The following is a 20896-nucleotide window of genomic DNA, read 5'->3' as shown; positions in this document are numbered from 1 at the left end:
GTGTGTGTGCTAAGTCACTTCAGTCGTCTCTGATACTTTGAGACCTCATGGACTGTAGCCCACCAGGCTCCTCCATCCATGGGATTTCCCAGGCAAGAATATTGGAGTGGGTTGCCATTTCCTTCTCCAAATTATGTAGTAGTTCTTTTAAAATTTACCCTTTAAAAGTCACTTGCATTATTTTTAAAGATTGTGAGAACCGCATGACCCAGTGTTAAGCTGTACAACGCTCTCTCAAAACACAACTGAAGACGTCCTGTAAAACCCTCCTTGGAAGCACTTGAAACACACCATTGTCTTGCTATTCATTCCCTATTTCAAAGTTTAACTAAACAATGTAGATGCTTGATGCGAAATTCAGTTCAGTCGCTTAGTCATGTCCGACTCTCTGTGACTCCGTGGACTGCAGCACGCCAGGCCTCCCTGTCCATCACCAGCTCCCAAGAGCTTACCCAAACCCATGTCCATTGAGTCAGTGATGCCATCCAACCATCTCATCCTCTGTCATCCCCTTCTCCTCCTGCTTTCAATCTTGCCCAGCATCAGGGTCTTTTCTAATGAGTCAGTTCTTTGCATTAGGAGGCCAAAGTAATGGAGTTTCAGCTTCAGCATCAGTCCTTCCAATGAATATTCAGGACTGATTTCCTTTAGGACTGACTGGTTTGATCTTCTTGCAGTCCAAGGGACTTTCAAGAGTCTTCTCCAACACCACAGTTCTAAAGCATCAATTCTTAGATGCTCAGCTTTCTTTATAGTCCAACTCTCATATCCATAATGACTACTGGGAAACCACAGCTTTGACCAGACAGACCTTTGTCGACAAAGTAACATCTCTGCTTTTTAATATGCTGTCTAGGTTGGTCATAGCTTTTCTTCCAAGGAGCAAGCATCTTTTGATATCATGGCTGCAGTCACCATCTGCAGTGATTTTGGAGCCCCCAAAAATAAAGTTTGTCACTGTTTCCACTGTTTCCCCATCTATTTGCCATGAAGTGATGGGACGGGATGCCATGATCTTTGTTTTTGGAATGTTGAGTTTTAAACCAGCTTTTTCACTCTCCTCCTTCACTTTCATCAAGAGGCTCTTCAGCTCTTCTTTGCTTTCTGCCATAAGGGTGGTGTCATCTGCGTATCTGAGGTTATTGGTATTTTTCTCTGTGGCCATGGCTGAGTTTTCCACATTTGCTCGCATATTGAGTGCAGCGTTTTAACAGCGTTATCTTTTAGGATTTGAAATAGCTCAGCTGGAATTTAGGATTTTAAATAGCTCAGCTGGAACACCTCCACTAGCTTTGTTTGTCGTGATGCTTCCTAAGGCCCACTTCACTTGATTTCAGACTCTAAGATGTCTGGTTCTAGGTGAGTGATCACACCATCGAGGTTATCTGAGTCATTGATATATTTTATGTATAGTTCTTCTGTGTATTTTTGCCACCTCTTCTTAATGTCTTCTGCTTCTGTTAGGTCCATACCATTTCTGTCCTTTATTGATATGAAATTACTTTAAGTGACTGCATCTACTTTTCTTTTAGGAAGAAAAAAAAAACAATGGAGGTTTTATTTTGAAACTTTTAAAACTTATTTGCAAATAAAGTTTTTCTTTTACCAGTTACTTTGCAGAAGTAGAGATCGTGTCGTTGCTAAGGTCACAGAGGAGGAAGCCAACCAATGGAAAGCTCACTAAACTATTAGTCAGCATTTCGTATTTTCCTTGTCATCAGCTGTCCTTCCCTGCTCTGTCACTTTAAGAAGTCTATGGGAAATTGTAGGATTAGGTCTCAGTAACTGTGGAGGCCAGGAGCTTTGTGTGAAGCACTCCGGCTGCCTCTGTTTGGAGGCAGCCCAGTTATTTATTTGCTCTGTGCCCTTGCTCAGATTATATTCTCTGGACTAATTTCCCCATAGGGATAATAAAAGTACTTATCTCCAGGGGGTTTTGTGAAAAATTATAGAGGTTATAAACAATGCCTGGCATAGAGTAAGTAATCAATAAATAATGATAATAACAATACTGATTAATAATACTTTATAAGGAATTACTTTATGCCAGGCACTGTTGCTATAACAGGGGCTTCTCAAGGGGCATGAGTGATAAATTACCTGCCTGCCAATGTAGGAGACATAAGAGACATGTGTTTGATACCTGGGTTGGGAAGATCCCCTTGAGGAAGGCATGGCAACCCCACTCCAGTATTCTTGCCTGGAGAATTCCATGGATAGAGGAGTCTGGTGGGCCACAGTCCATAGGGTCGCAAAGAGTCTGGACATGAGTGAAGTGACTTAGCAAGCATCCACACGTTATAGAACTCTCTATGTTAACTATTAGGTATGATTAGTACTGTATAACTAACTCCTATTTCAGGATCAAAAGCTGAGAGGTGGAACAATTCATTCTCCTCAACCTTAGCTGCATACTTCAAGTAAAGTCAAAGACCGTTTCCCTGTTGGCAGGGAAACAAGACGTGGAAGGGTTTAGCAGGACAGACACAGTATCATCTCCATTTAACCACAGGATCTAGGGCTTGTGCTCGGGGCAGTTGGGCATTTTAGGCGGAAATGAGCAGTTGGCAGTTATTGCTGCTCTACTGGCATTCGTTTGAAGGAACCCTGAATCATGCTGAATCACAGCATCTTAGCTGGTCCTCTCTGAGGACACTTAATACTTTCTTTTGGCCCTTGTCATCCTGCAAGATCTTCAAGGGCACGGTCTGTCTTAACTGACCTGTGTAACCCCTGCAGAGATGAGCACAATACCTTGGGGAAGACTGGACATGGGAGGGCAGGAGGGGATAAAGCAGATTTCCAGGGAAGGGAAATACAGAAAACTCTTCAAGTACAGGTGGCAGTTTATCTTTTAAGTGGGGTAGCCTTTTCTTTCCTTTGTTTTCAAACATCACTAATGAACAGCTGTACCCAGGGGCATATCCATGCAATACTCACTTCATCCCAGACCTTCTCGGCAACAGTCAGAATGACTTATGATCAGACTGGCTGTATTAAAAATCATCATTACAGAAAGCTGGATGCCAGGTAGAAAAGAGCCATTAGCTGCTCCTCCCAGAGCCAAAGAGCAAAGGCCACGTGATGTCTCCTCTCCTCAAGTCTTCTAAAATGTGTAGAAGAACATTATGTCCAGTATTTTTATTTCACACCCACCTTTAAAAAAAAAAATTAGGAACATTCAGTCCTTGTGTAATGAATATTTTATGCAGCACTTTGGTTGGAATGGTAAACCAAAATCGAGTCAGAAAATACTAATTTCTGGTTCCTGTGACAATTTTAACTCATCTCCTAGTGTGGCATGGAGGCACCCAGGCTGGACTTCCTACACAAGCCTCCTGTGTTACACTGACTCACTGTTAGGCCTTAGGAAATCACTAGCCACGTGTCACTAGGTTTCCACACTACAGCTTACCTCAAGATATTATAAAGAGTAATCAATTAGGGAGGGGAGACTACGAAGCTGTGCAAGCTGCTTGGTAATAAAACTATGTAAGCACAAAGCACCATTGCATTATGGGTAACTCAGGCAGAAAGTGCTAGGCAGTTCAATCGTTACTAGACATTGGACATTTTCAGTGAATTTTAAAATATTTTAACTTTGTCTTGATTAACACAAGTTAAAATCGTGGATCCTTAAAGTAGTCCATCCACTCCAATAATTGCTCCCAGCTCTGCTAAGTGCTTTGCAGTGATCGGTTGGAACCAGGTTTAAGCCTCTCAACACCCGAGCTCTTCACCACACTGTTGCTCTACCTCCTCACCACGTGCTGTAAGAAGCCTTAGAGCCGTGATGCTAGGATTCAATGAGGCGCAACTGGGGGCAAATGAATAGCTCAAGTCTATCGTCACCTGTGGATGGAACTATCTTGCAAACAAGGACTGGTCACCCCAATTTAACATCTGAATAGACACAAGCGCTCACTTTCCAAAGACAGTCATTAAAAGAATGAAAAGTACACTCCCGGCTGTAACGGCCAACCCGGGCCGCAGGCAGACCTCCAGACCTCAGGCTGTGGTCATTTTAGGGCCTTTTCAGGCTTCAAGAGACTGGGAACTCTTCCAGATTTTTCTCCTCATGTTTTTAATGAAAGCCTTTCCAAAATGAGACACCAAGGTCTGTAGCTGCTTAGTTTACATAGAACAGTTTCACTTGATTTCACCGTGACAGCGTGTCTGCGCTACATTAACAGTGTCTCTTGGAGAAAACCTGAAGGCCTGCAGGGACGGTGACACCCCGGGCCCAGTGGCCCTCCGGCCGCAGGGGCCGTCACGTGCTCCCCGGATGACAAGGGGTGTTGGGGCGGCGGTGCCTCCCTCGCACCCGCTCCCCGGGGCGGGACGTTTATCCCGGAGGGGCTGTGAGGCGGGACCGGCAGCCCGGCTCCCCCTAGCCGAGGCCCCGGAAGCGGGGCCCGGCTCCGGCGGCGCTGAGCCCGCCCCCGGGAGGAGGCCTCCGGACCCCACGAGCACAGAAAGCCGCTCCCGGAGCCCCTGGCCGCCGCCGCCACCGCCGCCAGGAGGGTCGTCGAGCCGGAACTCCGACCGCCCTCACAGGGCCGGGCCCGGCCTCGAGGCGGGAAGGCCGCGCGCAAGGCCCGGCGGGAAGGGCCGCGCGCGGCGGGGAGAGCCCCGCCCCCAGCGCCGCGTCGGGCGCGGCGGCCCGCCTCGCGGGCGGCCCTGATTGGACGGCCGAGCGCCGCACGCTGATTGGCCGCGTGGGCGGGGCGGCGGCGAGCCGTGCGCAGCGGCGTGTGCGGGGCCGTGTGCAGACCCGCGTGTGGCGCAGGCAGGGTCCCTGAAAATAAACAGCCGCCGCTTCACGAGCTGCCCTCCCGGTCTGCGCTTGAGTCTCGGCGGCTGCGGGCCCCTGCGACGCGGAAGGTGAGGCCGCGAGCGGGCCGGGGACCGCGGCGCGGGGAGTGGGGGGGGGCCGCGGGCGGAGGGCCGGGCCCGGGCGGCGGCGATGGCGGCCGCGCTCCGGCCTGCTCCGCTGCTGCGTCAGGCGGGAAGAAGGCCGCCGCGGCCCGGGCCCGGCCTGCGCTCCACGGCCGGCTGCCCCCGCGCTCTGCCCGCCGCCCCGGACGCGGGGCCGCCTCGCTGGGGCCTCCGGGACCCGGCCGCGCCCGGGCCGCAGCCCCGCGGCGTACGAGGCCGCGCGTCCTTGGGACTGAGGTGGGGGCTCCGGGCCGCGGGGCGGGGGTAGCTTGGCGGGAAGGTGCGGGGAGGGGGCCGTGTGGGGAGGGCGCGGGGCGGCGGGGGGCCGGGGCCGGGCCTCGCGGGCCACGTGCCAAAGGGCTCTTCGGGCCAGGAGGGGGCCTTGGAGGAGCTGTCCGCTCAGGGCGGGGGACGCCCCGCTGGAAAGCCCGTGCGGCTCCGGGTCTCGGTCTCGGTGCTCCACAGCAGCTTCAGGATTCTTGGATTTTTATCGTCATGGACGTGCTAAGTTACTGGTCTTAGGTTGCACTTCGGGAAAGGGCAGATAAGGTTCGTTTTCCTTGAGTCAGCATTACTTTAAGTTCTACAGGCCTCTAGAAAAAACCCCATTATCGGCAAAACACATGAATCGGCCAAACTTCCAAAATCATGGCAGCGGCAGTAACCTTTGCATCATCTCCCGGGTAGATGAATGCAATTTAAAAACGAGGCGAGAAGATGAGTTAACCAGCCTCCGTTTGGTTTTTCCAAACGTGAAAACCTATTTTAGTAAAGGTTTAATGGCCCACATTTGGGTTCGGGTGTTGATTTTATTATGGATAAGGCTTGTGCCTGTTGCCACATGTTAACCACATGGCCTCAGCCACAGGACACTTCCAGAGGAAGTGACTGCATCTGGTCCTGGGGGTCCTAGGAAAAGGAAACCTTGCTTGGTTTGCATCTGTGATTTCAGATAGTATGTTTCAGGCATTGTTCAGGAGGACCCACGAAAAGTATAAGGTAAATAAGTCTGGATTAGCTTGCCTCCCCCCCCCCCCCCCGCTTTTTTCTTTTCAGGAGGATTGATTTTCGTCCTTATTTTGTACCCCCAAAAGACAAGTTTTTAAGAAAAGATTTTTTCCCTTTTTTATTGTTGTTTGACTCACTTTTGGAGAGAAACATAAACTAGTTAATTTCTGCCTCAGTGAGTTAACCTTAATTTAAATTAACAACTTTTTATTCTTTTGCTCAACCCCTATTAGTTGAATGTAAGGTTTTGAGGGTCTTAAAGAGATGAATAAGAGGTTGTTCCTACCTCTAAGACTTTTTCCCTCTCTGCAAAGCAGTTACTTTCAAATACTTAAAAATTCATGTGGTCATGGCTTAATCAAATACCTACGAAGTGCCACGTTCATAGTTTGATGCTGTTTTAGTTTGTTGAACCTGATTCTTGTTTAGGAGGAGCTCTGTGTACTGGAATATAAAAGGGATAATTTATTATATTCCCAAGGGCTGAATAAAGAACTTAAAGTTTTTTCCAAGTTGTAACTCTTGGTAACAATTTAAAAACAACAACAAGGTATATATTTATGTAGTTACCTAATATGTCACAGAGAACTTGGGTTAAGTTTTTCTTAGCAACCAAAGGTCCACGGTCCTTTCCCTGTTGACAACAAACTAGGCGTTTTAAATGTGCAGTTTAAGGGACATTTATGACACTTAGATTTGAACATCTGGAACAGGCAGAATCTCTTTTTTAAGGTACTATAGATGAGGATTCTTTTTACTTTTCTTGAAATCTTAATTAAAGTATGTGGCATCTACATGGAAAGCTTAAAGACAAGACAACCACAGTTTTAACTACTTGAGGGGATTGGTCTCTTATCTAAATGCTTGACCATGAGAGAGATTCTGCTTCCCTCCTCCCGCGCCTGCAGGAATGAGTTTCTTTTTTAAAAAATTGTTGGCTTCTTTCCTTTTCCTAGCCTTCTGACAGTAAGTGGAGAGCAAAAGACTGGTGCCAAGGCCTCCTGGCCTGCTCTGTGGAGAGCACCCTTTCTGTATTGGCAGGTTTAATAGAATTCCTCTGCTGGCAGTGTCATATGCTACTGCAGTCAAGGCATGGTCTTGAGAGATTCCAGCAAAGGGTGCACCATTTTCATGTTAAAAAGATGCTGGTCTAATTCAGTAAAGATTGTAGCCACCAGCATTCACATTGTGAGTGGGTGGGCTCTATTAAAGGGGACTGAAAATGCAGTATGGTGTTCACTTGGAGTGGCTTGTTAATTACAGATGAGGTCAGGTTTGCCAGTCTTTGCCACTCCTATTCTTGCCTGGAGAATCACTCCCAAGGACGGGGGAGCCTGGTGGGCTGCCGTCTATGGGGTTGCACAGAGTCCGACACAACTGAAGCAACTTAGCAGTAGCAGCAGCAGCAGCCACTCCTACATTCTGCTTTGAGGGAGGTTAAAATCTAAGATGGCTAATTCTTTCATGGGCGTGGATTTTTAAAAACGTATCAGTTCTATTTTATTTTGAGTTCTCTAATTTGGTATACTTTTCTGATAGCATTTTCATGAACTTTATCACTTAATCCTAACAAAAGCCTCTGCAGAGGACTTGGAGCTCACATTTGAAATCCTGACTCGAACGTTCTAGTTGTGTGGCTTTGGGTAAGTTACTTGGTCTCAGATCCTCAGTTTCCTTATCAGTGAAATGGGAACAAGGAAACATAACTTGCAAAGTTGCAGAGATTATAGATAATATGTATGTTAATCCTTGACTCATAGTAGATATTTAGCTACTAATTAAAACCTTTACAGATATGCAGAAATGGGTGTAAGTAACAAGATCACACAGCAAATGCAGGATAAGAAGCCAGAACTGCTCCTAGTATTGTTCTCTGTTCTGCATTCTTCTGGGCAGAATGCAGGTACTACACAGTTTCACTTGCTTCCTTTATTTTTACTTCACACTGAAGTGTTCGGGTACCACGTTGGTGCTCGGAGCTGGCTTCGTGGAGCGTAATGATGGGTGAGTGCGTTCTGGGGGCAGAGGGCCCTCTGGGCTTGGGGACGACGAGTGGGGTACCGCAGATGGAGCAGCGGGGCTGTGAGGAGAGCGGCCTCACCCGTGCTCCTCAGCCACAGACGCCCGAGGCTGCTGCTGCTTTTAGATGTGTTTATGGACTGTTCCTGGCTTCTACTCATTGGGACTCACTGTTCGTGCTGACCAGGTGCTGTTAGGTTTAATCAAAGCAGTTTACTGGCTTTGTTGTTAGTATCAAAAATGCTGTAGATTTACCTTAGTGAAGACAACTCTGTGTAACTGTTAGTGTTTCGGTACTAGTTCCAGGAGTGAAGCCTCACAGCCTAGATGAATGCAGAATCGGAATAGTCGGACCTCCCAGTTCAGCTCACGTGGCCCTTCTCAGGTCGCACTGTGACTGCGCCAGGCGTGCCCTGGGCCCTGCCACATCTTAACTGTGACTTGTGTCGTAAAAATTCAGTTCGCTGTGGCTGAAGGGAAATATACTGCTTCCTGGGGAAATGGGAGCTCATTTGGAAGTGACCCTTTTGCTACTCAAGAAGGAGGCGTTATAGGCCGGGAGACTGGAGTGTAAGCAGAGTTAGGCCTGCTCTAAGCCTGCTTTGTAGATTGGCCGTGTTGCTAGGCTCGTAGGCTAAATCCCCGAGCAGAGAAAACCGGGCCCTGGCAGTGAAAGCCCGGCATCCTGACCAGCAGGCTGCTGGGGAACTCCTTAGAGTGAGTTCTGCCTGTCTGCACTTGAACCTCAGCAGGGGAAGCGTGGAGAGGAGAGGAACTGTGAGCAGCAGCCATCAGCCTTTAGAAGTTTAGTTGAGCATGTGCTGAGCACAAGGCACCTGGTAAGGATTCTGGCTACAGACCAGGACAGGAGGGGTGTCAGGTGTCCTGAGGCAACACAGCGAGTAGTTAAGTGGTTAACCCTGTGGTTCCCAAATCTTTTTACATTGTGAGAATACATGGGGGTACGTAGCAGCAGTGATTGTAGCAGCGAGAAGAAAAATAGGCTCTCTTACTGCCAAGGGACAGTGAAAATACAGTATTTGCTTTTTAAATTAGTATATGTATGTTCTGCAGCATTCCATAGAATTTTACTGGGGTCTTGTTGAATTCTTGGAGTAATAAGAGTCTGGGTGGCAAGCAGAGGTCCTGGCTTGGCTACTGACTTCTTAGTGACCTGGGGTGAAAATTTCTCAGTTACATGTGGGGATTGTAACAGACAATCTGAAACGCATACTGAATCTAGATTGTAGTCAGTCCTTAATGAGGATGTAAAATTCATTGTTAGTCTTTGTTTTTTGGCCATACTGCATTGCTTGTGAGATCTTAGTCTCTTGACCGGGAATTGAACCTGGGCCCTGGCAGTGAACGTGCTGAGTCCTAGCTGCTGGACCACCAGGGAATTCCCAGCATCATTCTTTGAAATGAATAGTGCAGCAGCTCATCTGATTGCACAAATTTAGGTGGTGTTTTTTTTTTTTTGTCAGTAATTACTGGATTGGGTTGGGTCTATACAAGAAACACAAGTTTATTTCATTCAGCAAATGACTATTGGTCCCCCCTCCCCCCCTAAAAAAAACCCTCAGCAGTTCAAATCCCGAGATACATAACTGCTACTAAAAGGGCGATTGTGTGGGGTATCATTCAGAGGTGGGTACCTTGGTCTGTACCCTCAAGGAGTATGATAAAAAGAAAAACAGTAGACCAGGCACAGTGCCCTGAATCTTAGCAGGAAAAAGGAGAGTTCCAGGCTGGTGATGTGCTCAGGTTCTTTTATAGAGCTGGCATTTATTTGAGTTGGCCCTTGAAGGTTGGAAAACGCTGTGAACAGGTGCGAGAGGCCGAGGCAGACAGTGCAGCAAGACTCCCAGCCAAGAGCAGTGGGAATCGTGGAGCCGGAATTAATTCACAGCGCTGTCTTCCCTTACTGCCTCTAGTTTTCCTAAGGAACGGCATGAAACTCTCTAAAGACTTAATATGTTCGTGTGTGAGGCGAGTCCTAGGACAGCAGCCTGTGTCCTAGGGTAGGTAGTGTGCCTCTAAAACAGTGGCAGTCAGGTGGATTAATGGTCATTACCTAAGAGCTCTCAAGTAAAAATATGAAGCAGCTCACTGAGATTGGCTTGGCCAAAGAGGAAGAAACAGTTTATGAAAAATCCACACATGGGTTAATCACTTCTTAGGAAGCTAACTTTTTACCTATTATCTGTAGGCTGGAAGCAACCCTAACATTTTCACTGTTAACATTCTTCCACTGATAAACGTGATGGTTCGTTACAATGTGTCTCCCCTATGCTTCACCATTATGAAGTAAGCAAGAGGTCTTTCTAAAGCAGCAGTGTAAAAGGGAGATTGCCCAGAACTCTCATTTACTTTGGCTTTGAAAATGCATGTTGAATACTGGGTTGTCCTTTTTCTGAAAGATAAATATCTCATGGAAATAAAAGGTTATAAAATGCTCAGAGCCTGTCAGATTGCCTGGCCTGCCTGGTGAAAGGCAAGAACCCTTGGGACCAGGAGTCACAGTGCTCAGGTGTGCCTGCGTGCTCAGTGGCTCTGACTCTGACCCTGTGGAGAGTAGCCCACCGCCTCCTCTGTCCATGGCGCTTTGAGGCAAGAATGCTGGGCTGGCTTGCTATTTCCCACTCCAGGGCATCTTCCCAACCCAGGACGTGAACCTGTGTCCCTTGCGTCTCGTGCATTGGCAGGTGGGTTTGTTAGCACTGGGCCACCTGGGAAGTCCGTCTGTACTCAGATCGGTCCTCAGCAAACCAGAGAAGATGCAGAATGGAAGTGGGAGTGAGGGGAGGACGAAGTGCCATAAGCACTTTTCCTGTGATTGTTTTATGTGCTGCTCACTTTTTAATCTCTAGTGTTTTCTCTGGAAACCGGCCCTCTACTTGACTTAAAATGCCAGCACCCATATAGGAAAGCAGATGTAATTTTGCCAAATGCCTTTTTAATCGTCAAGGACTGGTTTCTTCTGAGCGGAAATGTACCTTTGGACAGCATGCAGTGTGGGCGCCCTGCTCAAGCGCGCTGTCCCCCCGCTGTTGGGGATGAGTGTGCAGGGCGAGTGTGTGAGTTGGCAGACAGTGTCCTCTAAAGATTTATCCCGGCTCTGATTTCAGACGCATGGGACAGGTATGAGTCTTCTGGATGTTTGCCAGTGGAGGCTTTTGAAACTAAACTCGAGCATAATTTTAGTCACTAGGTTTTGCTCTGTCAAGTTAAAAGCTTTGTGCACCATCTGACACTGGAATTAAGCACAAAGCATGTTAGATACAGGGAGATGTGGGGAGGGAAAGGTCACACTGTTTTTAGCTAGTTTCTAAAGGCCAGCTTAATGGGAGTTGGCCCTGCAACGTTCCATTCTGTTCTTTTCCATTCTTTTCTAGGAATAGCCCCTGCTTATTTTTAGGTTGTTACGTAAGAAGTATAAAATGCATTTGCTTTAGTTGGAGTTTCACTTTTATTTTGAAACAATACCCAATAAAGGAGTCTACTGTGAAATTCCAAGTAACCTTGTTTTAGATGTAAAATTGCAGAAGAAAATTTGGAAATGGGAGAATCTAGAAGAGGGGGAAATGGCCCCAGTGCTACCAGGACTTGACTTTGGTGTTTCTCTACTGTTTTTAACAAACTGCGCCTCTCGAGCCAGCATTTGCTGCGCCTCTCAAGCATGTCTGCCCTCGAGTGCTCGATCAGTCGCAGGCAGGCAGGCAGGGCTGCGGTGTCATCAGGCGCCGTGTGGGGTGCTCTGGTGCTCGGGGTTTTTAGCTCTGCTCTCAATCGATGCTGCAGATCGACGGGGTCACTCCAGGTTTATAACCAGTATGTGACTTTCAGTTGCCCACCATCAAGTTTTATCTCTAATGACGGATATTCATTTACACTTACCCTGTAAGTCCCCTTAGTAACTGGGTTAACACATGTGCATAATCGTAACAATTATGCAAAGTGTTTTTGTTTCATTTTTAATATATTTCATAATCATAATGCCTAAGTGTGTAGTTATCTGACTGTTTTTCTAAGCAGTATATTGGTTGGTTTTGTTCCTCAAGAATAACTATCCAGAAATACGCTGAACAAGGAATCAAAGCCATAAGTGCTGTTGAGTGGCTTCATGATGTCGTTTCTCATGTTTTGAAGATCTGACTGCAGCCATGAGCAGCAACGAGTGCTTCAAGTGCGGACGGTCTGGCCACTGGGCCCGGGAGTGCCCCACTGGTGGAGGCCGAGGTCGTGGAATGAGAAGCCGTGGCAGAGGTGGTTTTACCTCGGATAGAGGTATTTTTGTCGAATAAAGAATTCTAAAGTACTTCAGTATTCATGAGTATCAAGACTGGGCTAATTAGCCACGCATGCTTTGTCTCTGTCCAAAATAGGTTTCCAGTTTGTCTCCTCGTCTCTTCCAGACATCTGTTATCGCTGTGGTGAGTCTGGTCACCTTGCCAAGGACTGTGACCTTCAGGAGGATGGTAAGTGTTTAACCCTTCCTCTCCCGCCTTGGAGAGTCGGGCGAGGGGAGCGTGCTGGAGGTAGTTCCCCCCGGGGTGCGGCGTGGATCCTGGCGCTGCCTGTGAGGTGTTACAGTCTGGCTCTGCCCTTCCCTACTGCTGAAGCCTGCTATAACTGTGGCCGAGGCGGCCACATCGCCAAGGACTGCAAGGAGCCCAAGCGGGAGCGGGAGCAGTGCTGCTACAACTGCGGCAAGCCCGGCCACCTGGCCCGCGACTGCGACCACGCCGACGAGCAGAAGTGCTACTCCTGCGGCGAGTTCGGGCACATCCAGAAAGACTGCACCAAAGTGAAGTGCTACAGGTGAGCTCGGGGGCTGCGCGCACCTGCGCTGGCCATCCGGGGGAGGCCCTGGGGGCGCTTCGGCCCCCACGTGGCCCTGACCGCACGAGGGGTTCCTGTGTGGGAAAGAATGTTAGGCTGTGATAATTTGGCACCTTCAGAGACTTTGTAGAAAACGACAAAGCGTATGTTTTGTATGTGTAATCCATACACAAATCTTTTGTCATGAAATCAGACGTCTCTGCTTGTGAATGTGACACAGTGTATGTACATGTTAAAGCATGCAATTTCATAAGTTTGATACGTACATACTTGTGAAATCTTAGGGGTTCATTTGTGTAAAGATAAACCATATTGGCCAGTGTTTGGTGGTGATGTTGGATGATCTCCTGTGGCAAGATTTCTGATTTTACGCTGTGGACTGCTCAGTTGAGTAGCTTTGCTGTCAGGTTCCTCCTCCTTGGTCTTGATTGAGGGGTTTAATAAGACTCACCGTGTGAGGAACACAGTATATACCTCACTCAGCATTGCCTTTTGTTTTGCAGTAACTGATCCCTCAGTACACTCTGACGTTCTCTGAACGCTCTTGTGAAAGCTGTCTTAATTTCCTCTCCTAGGTGTGGCGAAACTGGTCACGTCGCCATCAACTGCAGCAAGACGAGTGAAGTCAACTGTTACCGCTGTGGCGAGTCAGGGCACCTTGCACGGGAATGCACGATCGAGGCCACAGCTTAATCGCTTTCCTTTGTCGCCCCTCCTTTTCTGATTGATGGTTGTATTATTTTCTCTGAATCCTCTTCACTGGCCAAAGGTTGGCAGACAGAGGCTACTCCCAGGCCAGTGAGCTTTACTTGCCGTGTAAAAGGAGGAAAGGGGTGGAAAAAAAATCGACTTTCTGCATTTAACTACAAAAAAAAAAGTTTATGTTTAGTTTGGTAGAGGTGTTAATGTATAATGCTTTGTTAAAGAACCCCCTTTCCGCGCCACTGGTGAATAGGGATTGATGAATGGGAAGAGTTGAGTCAGACCAGGAAGCCCGTTCTGGGTTTCTCGAATATGTTCCCATGTAGGAGGTAAAACCGATCCTGGAAGTGTCTGTGAGCTTCCATAAATAACTTTAATTTTAGCATAATGACTGCCTTGGATTGTCTGACCTCAGTAGCTATTAAATAACATCAAGTGACATCTGTACCAGGCCCTACATAGAACATACAGCTGAGTGGGAGTAAACAAAAAGACAAACACGCGTGTTAACGGCTGTGCGCGAGCACTCGGGATGAAAGCCTGAGCAGGAACGGCCTCACCGCAGCGTTGATGCTGGGCAAATAGATGGTGATGGCAACGGTGTAGAACACATGTTCAAAGACTAACCCTAAAACCCAGAGTAAACATCTGTGCTCAGAGTTAGCATAATTTGGAGCTATTCAGGAATTGCAGAGAAATGCATTTTCACAGAAATCAAGATGTTATTTTTGTATACTATATCACTTAGACAACTGTGTTTCATTTGCTGTAATCAGTTTTTAAAAGTCAGATGGAAAAAGCAACTGAAGTCCTAGAAAATAGAAATGTAATTTTAAACTATCCAATAAAGCTGGAGGAGGAAGGGGAGTTTGACTAAAGTTCTTTTTGTTTGTTTCAACTTTTCATTAATGTATATAGTGCAAAATGCCATATTAAAGGGGAGCCGAGGACCGGAAGCTGACAGTTTGGAGTTTTCTTTTTGTACTAACTCAGTCTCGTCTTCTGTAAGGAAATGTAGCTGTGAAAAAGCTTCAGAAGCTCTGTCATCTCTGCAAGGACATAGACAGTTTAAGTCTTCTCGTCCATTATAATGATGGCCTTTAGTTCCACGTTGACTGGGAACAGTTCTGACACCATGGATGGTCTTTGTTAAAGTTTGTTTTTTTTTTTTAATGTGGACTCTCTTTAAAGTCTTCATTGAATTTGTTACTATATTGAAGTTGTTTTATGATTTTTTGGCCTCAAGGTGTGTGGGATCTTGGCTCCTGGGCTGGGGATGAACCTGCGCCCCTGGCACTGGAAGGAAGGCCTAACGCGCTGGCCCACCGGGAAGCCCCACCGTTACAGTCATAGCGTTTTAGATTTTCCTGGACTCACCGGGCTCTGAAACGTTGGCTTGCTTGTGTTTTCTCTTAGGGTCTAATCTAGAGTTGACATGGACCTTAGAAGTCATTTAACGAACTCACTATACATGAGTTCCTAGAAGCTTAAGTTGCTTGAAGAATGTGCAGCTGCCTGGAACCTCAAGTACCCTTCCTCTCTACGGGCTCTGAACGCCCCTGCCCTGCCCCGTAGCTGGCGCCCCGAGCTTCCCAGGGTGGTTCGTTGGCCCCTTCATCCTGCCGGGCGGCTTCCTCACCTCGCGTGTGCTGTGTGTGCGGCACACTGCGTGTGATCCAGTCAGTGTGTGGTGGTGGTCACGCAGCGCTGTGGTCACCAGAGCAGCGAGAAGGTGAAACCCCAGCGCCAGTGCATTTCCTTATGAGTGTGCAAGCTTACAGTTTTGTTTTGCTTGTGTGGTTGGGTTGCATTCTTTTTGGCTGAGTCGCACGACGTGGGATCTTACTTCCATGTGTCTCTGGCCTGGAAGCTTGCGGTCTTTAACCTGGGACAGCCAGCGAAGTCCCTTTGATATTTTTATGAAGCCAGTGTTGTATCTCAGATGTTAAGTTTGTTTGAGATCATGATAATTTTAGTTTTCTGGCACAAGTACGAAACAGTGATGTTGCATTTCATCAGTTTTACTGCTGATAGAGAACTTGACTTCTTGCATTGAAATGACAAGCGTTTCCCTTGAAAAGTCAGTAATTTATCTTCCTGTTCTTTATGTACAGTGGGAAAGATGAAGACGTCGCTCCCTGGTTCAACAAAACCAGGTTGTACTAAGTGGTACAGTGCCCTTGAGGGTTTTGAAGATTCTGGTAAATAAGAGTGTCATCCACTTAGGAAGAGTTGATTTTTTTTTTAGATAGAAATAGTCAAATTTCTGTTGCAGTTGTAGGGAAAACAGTGCCTTGAAAGATTTTGTCTGGGATGTTGGTAGCTGTTGTGTTTGAGTTATTTTGACTATTTTATATGTTAAATTATTCATGGAACAGGCTATCCTTGACTTTAAAGCAGTTCCACGGTCAGTAGGTGAGGCTTTTAATGAGACATTGTTGTCTACTCTTAAGTGTCAGAGGCAAAGTCTTAAATTCGGGCTGTCAGAGAAGTCAGTAGCGTGTACCTGTACCGTCTGTTCCCTGTTCTGGAATCTGTTTCCCTTAATTATGTATCAGTACTGGTCGTGTCCATCCTTGTTAAACTTAACTGTCATTTTTTAAAATCTGGTAGAAATTCTAGTTGTCCAAAAGATTTTGAGCATGTTGTTTGTTGCTAAGTCACTTCAGTTGTGTCCAACTCTGTGTGACCCCGTAGACGGCAGCCCACCAGGCTCCCCCGTCCCTGGGATCCTCCAGGCAAGAACACTGGAGTGGGTTGCCGTTTCCTTCTCCAGTGCATGAAAGCGAAAAGTGAAAGCAAAGTCTCTCAGTCGTGTTCGACTTAGCGACCCCACGGACTGTAGCCTACCAGGCTCCTCCATCCATGGGGTTTTCTAGGCAAGAGTACTGGAGTGGGGTGCCGTTGCCTTCTCCGACGTTTATTGGACTCATGTAACTGCTGCAACCGTTTAAAACATTTTTAACAACAGTTTAATAGAGTAGGTGTTAACACCTCTGTTAGAATTAAAGAGGCTAGCACTGGGCATGACTTCTCAGGGTGGGTACCGAGCAGTATTTTGTAAGATGCTCGGTGACTCCCAGGATAAGAAGGCAAGGTCATGGCCCCAGTGGTGTGGTTATAATTTGAGAACAACTCAGTCCAGAGCTTGTGCTCTGACTTAACAAAGGTTCATGTACATTTAATTATCCTTGTTACTTGCCTTGGAATTGAAAGAAATTACACTGAATGTAACAGCTTCCCATCTGTTCATTTCCACCTCCGCTACTAACCTTGGGAATGAACTTGACTGCTTGTAATCTCTGTAAAGGTTTTGGTCACAAGCTGTGGTGTCAGACCTGTCCCCTGAGCAGGCTGGTAACATACGTGAGGGTCACAGTGGTGTCTTCAACATCACAAATGTCGTGTTTTCACATTTGGGTTTCTGCTCTTGTGCTTGTGAAAACATACCTCCCTAGACGGGCCTGAGGTGACCGAGGCAGCTGCAGTGAGCGAAGTGCACGCCCTTCAGCTGGTCGGGCTGCTTCTGTGTTCACTGCCGTGTCTTCCATGGAAGGTACTTGGCAGTATCAACCACGAACCCTGGCCTGGAACCTGACCACTCTGGTCACCGGAGAACACTGTTGGCCAGAGAATTTGGTGGCAGAGGTAATAACTTCAGCAGCTTCTCAGTAGGCCTTCCCCAGTTCACCGAGCTTGGCTTCCTTAAGGAGCAGGGCTCCCTGCGCTTCTCTCCACACTGCCTCGCGGCCCTTGCTCCCCAGCCGAGCTCTCCACCGCCTTCAGCTTCGCAGCTGCAGTCAGCTTGCTCTCTCACACCCTGTCATGACAGTTGCTGGAGCAAGATGAACCCAGGTCTCCTGTATTGCAGGCAGATTCTTTACCATCTGAGGCACCAGAGAAGCGCTGTCAGTCTGGAGATGGGAACTACGTCTGTACTTCCTGGTCAGGCCACAGAGGTGTGTGCATTAGGCCCAGATTTTTCAGCACTCCCATGTCTGAGGCAGCCTTGTTTGATGACTGGAGCTTCAGGGAGCCTTCCAACCAAGGATTGATGAGAGCTGGATGAGTGTGTCAAGGTCTAGAGAAGATTTCCAGCTGATTGATGAGAGGGATGGGCATTTCTTTCAGGGGTGCTGTACTGGGCCTCCGTTGCTGCGTGGGCTTTTTCTGGTTGTGTGGAGCGGAGGCCTACTCCATAGCTGTGGGGTGCGGGCTGCTCATTGCAGGGGCTTCTGTTACCAGCTCTAGGGTGCGTGAGCTTCAGTAGCTTTGGCTCCCGGGCTCTAGAGCACAGGCTCAGTGGTTGGGGTGCACGGGCTTAGTTGCTCCGAGGCGTGAGGGATCTTCCCAGATCAGGAATCACACTCGATCGGGAGATGGACTCTACAACTGAGCCACCGGGGAGCCTGGGGTGGGCCTTTCTTTCAGTGCTTGCAGGTGGTATTTTCAGTTTGGGGAAGTGAAACTCTGCAAATGATGTGGTCTGTTTAAACGCAGATGAGGTGACACTTGTCCAAGCTGAGGCCATTTGCTTATTATTCACTAATATTCTGGGTGAAATATTTGGCAACAGGAAGCTGGATACAGCAGAGGTCAGAGGTGGCAGTCACCGACCGTGAGAGTTGCGTGTGTGACTTCTAACACCTGGCTAAGTCAGTTCTCGACTCCCCCAGCTATCTCAGTACCTGGATCTCCAAAACTCTCCTGGTTTTAGCAGCAGAGCCTTGCTCATGTTTGAAGCTGTGTAGCAGCGTGTAGGCTGGAGACCACACTGAAATCTCTGCTCGGGGTCAGTTGTTGGCTCATACTTGAAACTCAGCCAGTAGTTCTGAGCTCATCTGTAAAGTGAAGAAAAGCTGTCTTGCAGAATCACTGCGATAGTGATTGGGTGACAAGAGACATGGTTGGTAAAGGGTCGAATACTCAGTTGTACCTGTTTGTTTTCAAACTTCCTGCAGTGCCACCACACTACATGCTGCTGAGAGGAGCACCTCTCAATGTCTGGCAACCCTGAAATGGGGTGGGATGAGCCAGTTATCAAACGCTTGAGTGTTGGGCCACTAACTGCAGACTCCCGGAGGCAGCGGGTCGTGCGGTGGAGCTGGTCAGCCGGCAGATGGAGGAGGTGCTGTAGGAGGCCGGATGGGCCCTGCCCCTCGGGACAGCAGCAGCAGCTGGGCTCTGCCCCATTGGAACCGCCCGCTGCGTCACACTTCATTTAACGCGTTCTTGTCTAACCCTGAGCCGCATTTTGAAAATCAGCTTTTCTTGGGCATTTAGACCTTGATTCAAAATTAGTTCCCATCCTAAACTTTGATTATAAATGCAGTTTCGCTTTGGAAATTTGAAGCAGAAACACTACAAGTATAATGGATTAAAGTCTTATTAGTAACTGATATTTTTCTTAAAATTTTGGGATGCTCCAATCATACCCCTTCCCAAGGATTCTACCATAACTCATTTTTACTCTTTTCTTGGCTGTTAATTCTATTAGACGCAACAGAATACCATTCCCTCATGAGCATGGGAGTTTCTGGTATTCTGCTGGTTAACTCTAGGCTGGAACAAAGCAGCCCAAAGTTGACTGAAACCTGCAACACAGCTGTGAGATGCAGTCCTCTCAGGAGAGCTGTGTTATTTTAGTCTCATACTGTCATCTTTATTTTCCACTGAGAACACAAGGCTCCAAGGTCCATTCAGATTACAAGGAGGCTCTGCTAACTTCCAGGGCTTGGGCTTGGGGGACCAGGACACGTATGTGAAGGGAGGGCATGCTTCCGCCTCAGATGGACCTTGTCACCATCTCATCCTAACATCACCAAAAGCGTCATCCCATCAAAGTTACAAGTCTGGTCGGCTACAGAGGCCCCCATCTCTGTCTTAAATTAGGTATGGGTGAGAGGTGGGTACGATTCAGCCTGGGGCGTCACTCCTGTCGGTAGCTTTGTGATTTGCTCCCCAAGATGAGTGGGAGGCATAAGGCCCCAGGGAAAAGACACAGGACACTGCCCTTCAGGACGGGAGACTGGAAGGAAAAGGCCTCACTGGTTTCAACCGGTTACAGAACCCAGCGGGGCAAGCGGTGTTAGGTTTTAGGGCCTGAGCACATCCTCTGGGCCTGAGCTGCCTCCCCAGGAGCCATCGGTTCCTTTCCATGAAGGGTAGCACCTGTTCATGGCTGCACACTTTGATCAGCCTGTTTCCTGCCCCTAGAATCTTCCGGGATTAAAAGCCCTCTTTTGTACCCTCTGTCACTTGCCATCCAAGCTGGCAGTGGTTCTGCTGGTGTGAAATGTTCAACCTTGGGGATCTCCTGCGTGCGTCATGGGAATTAACTCCATCTGACAAGAGGTTTCTCTGTACATCTCTCCTGGATAACCCATCTGTATTCCTGGCTTCTGCTGAGATGGTTGAAAGTGGCCATCAGCCTGGAAGAGAGCCCCAAAGCTCACAGTGCTAAAGCAGCGAAGTTTTCGGGCAAGGCACATCCACACTTTGCAAGGCACCACCCAAGTGGCACACATTCCTTCCACTCCATTCCCATAGGCCAGGGTTTCCTGGCAAGCCCACACCTAGCTGTCAGGAAGGTGGACGACGGACTGTGGCAGGACAGCCTGAACTTGCCCCTGGTGTTCCAAGCACTCGTCCGTCCTGTCTGAACCACAAACGTTGGCTGCGTCCCCCGATGACCTGTGCTTCCCGGCTGCAGCCGGAGCACCCCGCAAAGATTAGGCCCCGTGTCGCAGGAAGTTGCTTCCGCAAAGTACCATGCTGGCCGAGGGGGAGGTGCTGGAACTAGCCGAAGTGCCCACCCGGACCCTGAAGTGGCCACCGGGGCTCTGCGGGAGGAGCCCCCAGGTCCATCCCTAGCGATGGCCTCTTTGCCTCCCTGGTCCTGGACTAAGGCCCTTCTGATCCCCGCGACGTGCCCAGTACCCACCGACTGAGCTCCGGCAGTAGCGGCCCTTTTCGCCCCCGGGCGTTACGTTTCTTTTAAAAGGGTGACCTCAAGCCTTGGTCCAGCTTGGACAGACCCCGCGATTCCAGGAGAAAATCTCAGAAGCACAGACCCGAAATAAACGCCTGAGGGGAGGGGGAGCTGGCGAGGCAACCTCCCGCCACTGGCGAGCATGCGGGCCGCGGGAGGGCCCCCCGTCCACTCAGAGGGCTGAGGACGAGGAACTTCCAGCGGCGTGTCTCCGCTCCACGACGTGACGGAGCAGCAGGGACGCGGACCTCCAGAGGCAGCCACGGCCCAAGCAGCCTCACACAAGACGGCGGGACGCGAGTTATCACGGGAAATCTCGCCGTTGTTATCGCGAGAGCAATACCAGCAGCACCACCACCGCCCCACCACCCTGGTCCTAGTTGGAGACGCTTCCGT

At 48.5% G+C, this 20896-nt stretch overlaps 1 protein-coding gene and 1 long non-coding RNA gene across 7 annotated transcripts; one reads left to right on the top strand and one right to left on the bottom strand.

Moving 5' to 3' along the window:
• Positions 1 to 4764: 4764 nt before the first annotated feature.
• On the top strand, positions 4765 to 14465 carry CNBP (CCHC-type zinc finger nucleic acid binding protein). Of its 6 annotated transcripts, none has more exons than XM_086368818.1 (5): positions 4765 to 4884; positions 12115 to 12231; positions 12351 to 12443; positions 12588 to 12786; positions 13383 to 14465. In XM_086368818.1, the coding sequence occupies exons 2-5, from the start codon at positions 12129 to 12131 to the stop codon at positions 13498 to 13500; spliced, it is 513 nt and encodes a 170-aa protein (XP_086224944.1). In that variant the 5' UTR covers positions 4765 to 4884; positions 12115 to 12128; the 3' UTR covers positions 13501 to 14465. The 6 variants fall into 6 exon arrangements, with proteins under 6 accessions (XP_086224944.1, XP_086224947.1, XP_086224942.1 ...); XM_086368821.1 differs by having other exon boundaries at positions 12115 to 12252; positions 12381 to 12443; XM_086368816.1 differs by having other exon boundaries at positions 12115 to 12252.
• Positions 14466 to 16458: 1993 nt separating this feature from the next.
• LOC147348756 (uncharacterized) lies at positions 16459 to 20806 on the bottom strand. The gene is made up of 2 exons (XR_015151917.1): positions 20453 to 20806; positions 16459 to 18350 (listed from the first exon to the last, which is right to left on the bottom strand). It is a non-coding gene; the product is annotated as an uncharacterized LOC147348756 (long non-coding RNA).
• Positions 20807 to 20896: the final 90 nt, after the last annotated feature.

The sequence above is a fragment of the Bos grunniens genome, chromosome 22 (assembly GCF_055505025.1).
Source record: "Bos grunniens cultivar Pamir isolate PY7600 chromosome 22, Bosgru_T2T1.0, whole genome shotgun sequence".
NCBI lineage: Eukaryota > Metazoa > Chordata > Mammalia > Artiodactyla > Bovidae > Bos > Bos grunniens.
This window is presented reverse-complemented; position numbering and strand designations above follow the sequence as displayed.